Source organism: Sceloporus undulatus, chromosome 10, assembly GCF_019175285.1.
Source record: "Sceloporus undulatus isolate JIND9_A2432 ecotype Alabama chromosome 10, SceUnd_v1.1, whole genome shotgun sequence".
In the NCBI taxonomy this organism is placed as follows: Eukaryota; Metazoa; Chordata; class Lepidosauria; order Squamata; family Phrynosomatidae; genus Sceloporus; species Sceloporus undulatus.
In genome coordinates this window covers 10,743,055-10,749,743 of record NC_056531.1, presented here as the reverse complement: position 1 = coordinate 10,749,743, position 6,689 = coordinate 10,743,055, and the positions used below count along the sequence as shown (strand labels likewise).

Here is a 6,689-nt window from a genome sequence, read left to right as displayed (position 1 = left end):
GGGAACGTTTCCGGTGGCAGGCAGTAACCTGCCCGCTTTTGGAGGCATTCGGGAAGAGCTCCAGCGGTGGCCCCGGATGCATCCGCACTGCAGAAAGAACCCGACTTGATCCCGCTTTAACTACCCGGGGTTCAGGGATACTGGGATGGGTCGAGTTGGCGAGGCATTTCACCTTCTCCGGGGGCCCTCCTCGGCTTCCAGCCCCGAAAGTCTCCTCCAGCGGAGGGAGATCGGGGCGTCTGCACGGCAGGTTTGCTGCGGCTCGGTCCCGCTTTGAAGGCAGCCTGGGAGCCGCAGCTCCGCAATGGCTTGCCTCGCCAAGAGCCCTGTGCCCCGTGGCAACAGTGTGGCTTCTGTCCCGTGAGGATACTGTTGCTTATCCCATGGCAACACTGTTTCTTATCCCACAAGAACCCTTTTGCTTCTATCCCATGATGATACTGTTGCTTATTCCATGATAACCCTATAATGCTTCTACCCTCCTCACTGAGTGGTTCGAGGAAAGCCAGGGAAGATGGGCTGAAGTTGGACGCTTTAGCCAGGAGAAAGAAGGAAGGAAGGAATGATGGAATAAAAGAGGGAGGAAGGAAGGAAGGAAGGAAGGAAGGAAGGAAGGAAGGAAGGAAGGGATCGGGCCACTAAACGAATGAGCCAGGGCAGTGCAAGCGGTCTCAAGATGGGTTAGATTTTGCAGTGTAGAGGGAGCCCCACCTACGCTTTTTCCTCTTTCTTGAGCGGTTTAAGAAAAGCCAGGGAAGATGGGCCGAAGTTGGACGATTGGGAACAGGAGAAAGAAAGAGAGAAAGAGAAGGAAAGAAAGAAAGAAAGAAAGAAAAGGAGAGAGAGGGAGAGAGAAAGAGAGGACAGGAGGGGATCGGGCCTTGAAATGCATAGGCTAGGGCAGTCCAAGCGGTCTGAAGCCGGATTAAATATTGCAATGTGGATGGAGTCCCCATCCGCTTTTTCCTCTTTACTGAGCGGTTTAAGAAATGAATGAAAGGAAGGAAGGAGAGGAGAGGAGAGGAAATGTGAAGAAAGGAAAGGAAATATGAAGAAAGGAAAAGAAAAGAAATAGGAAGAAAGGAAAGGAGATGAAATGTAAGGAAAAGAAAAGAAATATAACGAAAGGAAAGGAGAGGAAAGGCGAGAAAATGTAAGGAAACGAAAGGAAAGGAAATATGAAGAAAGGAAAGGAGAGGAAGTGTAAGGAAAGGAAAGGAAAGAAGCCAGCCAGGCAATGAAAGCAAGACCAAGTTGGACGGGGCCAAGGAGGCAAGTCCTCCTTTTCCCTCCATCGCTCGTCTTCTTTAGGGAGGACGGATGGGCTTCCTCGAGAGTCAAGAGCCTGCTGGCTGCCTGGTGCCGGCGGAGCAGGCGAAGAGAGGCGAGCAATGGCTGGGAAGAGGAGGAGGGGAGGGGAAGGCTGGGCCTGGGAGGGGGAGGGCTGGAGGAGGGGAGGTGAGGGGCCAAGGGGCACCACTCTCCCCCTGGCCCTCCCCCTCCCTCTCCTTCCCTGGCACTTTCCTCCTCCCGCCGCTCTCCTCCGCCTCCGATCGCCCCTTGGGGGGCTGCCATGGGGCTCTGAAGCCTCCAAGGGGGGGGGAGGAGGGAGGGGGTCCTTTCCCTTCCCCCCTCCCCTGCCCCCCTTTTTTATGAGGAGCCAGCCCCTGGTCCCCCAAAGCCAAGCCTTCAGGCTCGGGCTTTCAGCCCCGGAGGAAGACGACGAAGAGGACGACGAAGAGGAGGAGGACGAAGCAAGAGGCGCGATCGCGGCCCTGGAGGCCCACCAGCCTGGCCCCCCGGCTCCCCCTGGGGGGGCCCTGCCCCGACCCTACCGCCCCCCCAACGACGCCCCCCAGAGGAGGAGGACGGCCAGGAGGAGGCACTGCAGCGCCTTCCCCCCTCGAGAGATGGAAGGTAAGGGGGGAAAGTGAGGACAGGCTGATCGGAGGGTTTTCTTTGGGAGGGCATGCCAAAAAGCAAAGCCTTGAGATGGAAGGGTGGCCTTCTCCTGAAGCTGAGAGAGTGTGACTTTGGCCACTGGGTCTCCAGGGCTGAACTGGGCCTCCAACCCTGGTCCTCAGAGTCACAGTCCGGCACTCAAAGCACTAGGACACACTTGGCTTTGGGGTTTTTTATATACACTGTGTATTGGCTTGACTTGTTGTCTGTTTTGGAACCCGCCTCGATCCGTAGGAAGAGGCGGAATATAAAAAAAACATTATTATTATTATTATTATTATTATTATTATTATTATTATTATTATTATTATATTTGCCCCGGGAGTCACAAGAAACGGCCCGCAGGTCTTCCCTTCCTGAGAAGTGCAAACTACAAATCCCGAGTTGGATGCCCCCGGCACTCCAAAGCGGTGTCAAACTCCTTTCTCGTCTCCAGTGGAGAGATGCCAGTTTGGAGCGGGTCGATTTATCCGCACGACTGACGTAACCCGGTTTGACCTGCCAGGGATCTGGGTTCCGATCCTGCCTCTCCTTCCCTGGGAAGCAGACAGGCCCCTTTCCAAAGGGATGCGCGGATCGTGGGGCTCTGGATCTCTTGCCGTGGGAAAGCAAGAGGAGCAAGGCTTGGCCGCTGCGCGATCCGTTGAGGATCCGGCACAACCTGGCGATCCAAGGTGATCCTCCATGATCCAGCAGCAAACCTTGGCCCTGAGCTGGGGGGTCGCGAGGCCACGGGGACCCAGACTTGGGTGTTGGTCTGTTTTGTGTGTTTGTGTGAGAGCTGGGCGGTCAGATCAGCCAAGGGGGCACTTGGGCAGCGCTTTCAGTGCTGTGGCATCCATCCGATACAATCCTGGTCCAGATGCATTTTGTCTCGTATATGTGTGATATGTGTGTGTGTAATATATATGGGTGTGTATGTGTGATATATGTGTGTGTCATATACATATACAGTGGACCCTTGTTATACGCTGGGGTTTGGTTCCAAGATCCCCCGTGGATAACAAAATCCGTGGATGCTCAAGTCCCATTAAATATAATGACATAGAAAAATGGTGTCCCTTATAAAAAATGGAAAATCAAGGTTTGATATTTGAATTTTATACTTTTTTTTGAACATTTTCAAACCGTGGATGCTTGAATCCGTGTATTGAAAACCCGTGTATAAGAAGGGCTGACTGTATGTGTGTGTGTGTGTGTGTATATATATATATGTGACATGTATGTGTGTGCGTGAGACAGATATATGAGTGTGCGTGTCTCATATACTGTGTGTGTGTGATATATGTGCGTGAGTGTCATATATATATATATGCCATATGAGATATATGAGTGTGAGATATATATGTGTGTATGTATATATATATATATATATCTGCCATATATGTGTGTGTGTGATATATGAGTGTGTGTATGTGTGATATGTGTGTGTCATCTTTATATATGCATATATGTCATATATGTGTGTCATATATATATGTGTGTGTGTGTGATATTTATGATGTGATATATGTGTGTGTGTGTCATATATATATATGTCATATGAGATGTATATGAGTGTGAGATACATATGTGTGTGTGTGTGTATACACATACCGTGTGTGTGTGTGTGACCGGATTATACATATATATATATATATATATATATCTCCTCTCTCTGATTCTGAGCCTCTTTCCCTGAGGAAGAAACCCGTAGAACTTGGGGAGCTTGCAGACTGTGCCTTTGGGGTTGGCCCAACCCAAGGCCCACTCTTTTGTGGATGAGGGGTGTGTTTGTGCTGTACAGGGCTTGTTGTCCTTGTTCTGCACTTGGAAGACATGCAGGTTGACACCCCTCCAAGGTTAGAGAACCCTGGGGTTGGTGGTTTGGGGGTGGCACTCTTGCCCGCTTTGGCAGAGTCAGAGCATGGCAAAGGCAAAAACCCCTCTGAAGACATCTTGCTTCAGGATAGGGTCGCCTTTAGGGTCGCCACACAACAACAACAACAACAACAACAACAACAAACCCCGTACCACAAAGTACAATCACATATGACAAAAGGCGTCTGGACCAAAGGAGTGCTGGCGCCTCACCAAACTACACATCCCAGGATTAGGAAGGATGCCACAGCCCTTAAAACGGCGTCAAACTGCTTTCTGTTTCCAGTGTAGATGCAGCCCCGGGGCAGGTTTGAACCTCCCTTTTTGGTCCCAAATCCACTGTAGAAGTAATCCGCTTTGAGAGCGCTTGAACTGCCCTGGCCCAATGATAGGGAATTGTAGTTTTGGGAGACATGGAGCCTTCTCTGTCAGGGAGGTCTGGGGTCAGAAGAAACTACAATTCCCGGGATTCCCTAGCCCCGAGGCCGGGCAGTTCAAGTGGTCTCAGAATGGATGGTTTCCGCAGTGGGTTTGGGACATTTATTGCAAGCGAGGCTTGAAAAACCCCGCAACGGCAAAGTCAAAGGGACCGACCTTCCTGCGTCCGCACAGCAGAAATAACCCGGTTTGACCCCACTTGCTGGGCTGCCCCGGCGCCACGCGAGAGGATTGGTGTGCGCCTCCGATGTGAATATTCCTAAACTCCCTCGAAATCGGAGGTTTAATAGTGTGGAAGGCAGATAGATAGATAGATAGATAGATAGATAGATGATAGATAGATAAGTAGGAGAGAAGGAAGGAAGAAGGGAAGAAGGGAAGGAAGGAAGGAAGGAAGGAAGGAAGAGGGGAAAGAAGGAAGGAAGAAATAAAAAAAGGAAGGAAGGTAGGAGAGAAGGAAGGAGGAAAGGATGGAAGAAGGGAAAGAAGGAGAAAGGAAGGGAGGAAGGGAGGAAGGAAGGAATAAAAGGCAGGAAGAAAGGAAGAAATTAAAAAAGAAGGGAGGAAGGTAGGAGAGAGGAAGAAAGGTAGGTAGGTGGGAAAAAGGAAAGAAGAAGGGAAGGAAGGAAGGAAGGAAGGAAGGAAGGAAGGAAGGAAGGAGAAAAGAGTCCTGTGAATAGTAAAATGCAGAGAGGTGACAAGTGTCAAATCCTGGTCTTAAACCGCAAGGTTTCTGCTGCATTTCGAAGGCTTTCTCGGCTTCCTTTTCTTGGCTTTCTGGGACCCTCCTTGTTGTGGGCCTCCCTCCAAGTGGCCCCTCTGGCGAGCCTCTCCGGAGCTTTCCTGGGGCTGAGAGAGTGTGGCTGGCCCCGAGGGCCCCCCGCCCCCCCCCCCCAGGCCCAGCCAAGACCGTGCGAGACGCTCCCCAAGAAAGCGGGGAAGAAAAGGGAAAGGCACCCGCTCCTCTGACGGCCTCGGCTTGGAAGTCGTCTTTGTCGGAGATCGGACGTCTCCCATCCACACGCCCCAGAATATCGCGCGAAAGAACCGAGAGAGGATGAATAGGAGACAGGAAAGAGAAACGGCCATTCCCGGGATTGCATAGCCTTGAGCCACAGCAGTTAAAGTGGGGTCAAACCGGATTACAGGTATTTCCAAAGTGTGGATGCAGCCCAAGCGAAAAGGAGTCGGAGTAGTGAGCACTTCGAGAGTTTAAGTTCCATTTTAGAGACTTTGGTTTGAGACCTATTCGGGGCCCACAACTAGTTCGCCATCAAGGGGCTGTCACGTGATTATTATTATTATTAGCATCATCGTCGTCGTCGTCGTTTATTTGTCTAGCGGCATAAATTTACATGGCACTTTACAGATACTTTACCGATAGAATCAATTCAAAACACGAAATCCCGCCAGATGAAAGCTAAGGAAGCGCATATATATAGATATATATAGATATATATAATATGTAGTTTTATATTTTATTATTCTTTACATTGTACTCTTCTGGCAGGATTTCATGTTTTTGAATTGATTCTATCTGTAAAGTGTACATATGTATATGTATATATAATAATAATAAAATAATAATAATAAATTTTATTTCTATCTCCCGCTTCTCCCTTCGGATCGTATATATGTATATGTATAAAGGAAATATATGCGTGTGTGTATGTCTGTGCGCATGTACATATATATGTGTGTGTGTGTGTATATATATATATATTTCATTTATTACAGCAAACAGCCAGCACACACTGACACACATATATATGTCTATATGTATATGTGTGTGTGTTTGTCTATGTATCAATCTAATGTGTGTGTGTGTGTGTGTGTGTGTATATATATATATGAGTGTATATGAATATGTGTGTATGTATCCATACACACACACACACACACTGCATTTAGTATGGCAAACAGCCAGCATATGTATGTGTGTGTGTGTATATTATATATATATATGTATGTATATGTATATTCGTACATATATGTATATATGTCCCTATGTATACGTATATTAAAGAGCTCTTCTTGCTTTTCAAAACGCGATCCGTTGAAACAGAGGACTTGTGGGGATTGCATTTTTCCAAAGGCAAGGATGCCACCCAAAAGCAAGGCAAGGCTGCTTTCCTCCTCGTTGTCCGGCTTTTCTTGCGAGGGAAGTCTGTCCTCTGTCGGTTACGTCCTCCCGAAGTTGCACAGGTCTTTCCCTCTTTTGCTCATCGCAGCCCTTCGCACAATGCCTTGCAACGGAGCTTCGCCGCTTCCCTGCTTTGCGTTGCTTCATTTAAACGGGGTTTATATATCGATATATGTGTGTGTGTGTGTGTGTGTGTGTGTGTGTGTGTGTGTGAAGAATGCCTGGCCTGGAGGTCTCTCAGGTTTCCCTGGGACTTGACAATCAAGAGGATGTATTCCACATTATC

The 6,689-nt window shown here is 48.8% G+C and overlaps 1 protein-coding gene across 1 annotated transcript in view; it reads left to right on the top strand.

The window, feature by feature from the left end:
* Nucleotides 1-1,788: 1,788 nt before the first annotated feature.
* The window catches only part of TBX1 (T-box transcription factor 1), a 43,894-nt gene continuing 38,993 nt past the window's right edge, over nucleotides 1,789-6,689 (top strand). Inside the window, exon 1 of the mRNA XM_042441330.1 lies at nucleotides 1,789-1,917. Within this exon, the coding sequence (XP_042297264.1) occupies nucleotides 1,911-1,917 (7 nt within the window). The 5' untranslated portion in view covers nucleotides 1,789-1,910. The remainder of the gene's footprint in view (nucleotides 1,918-6,689) is intronic.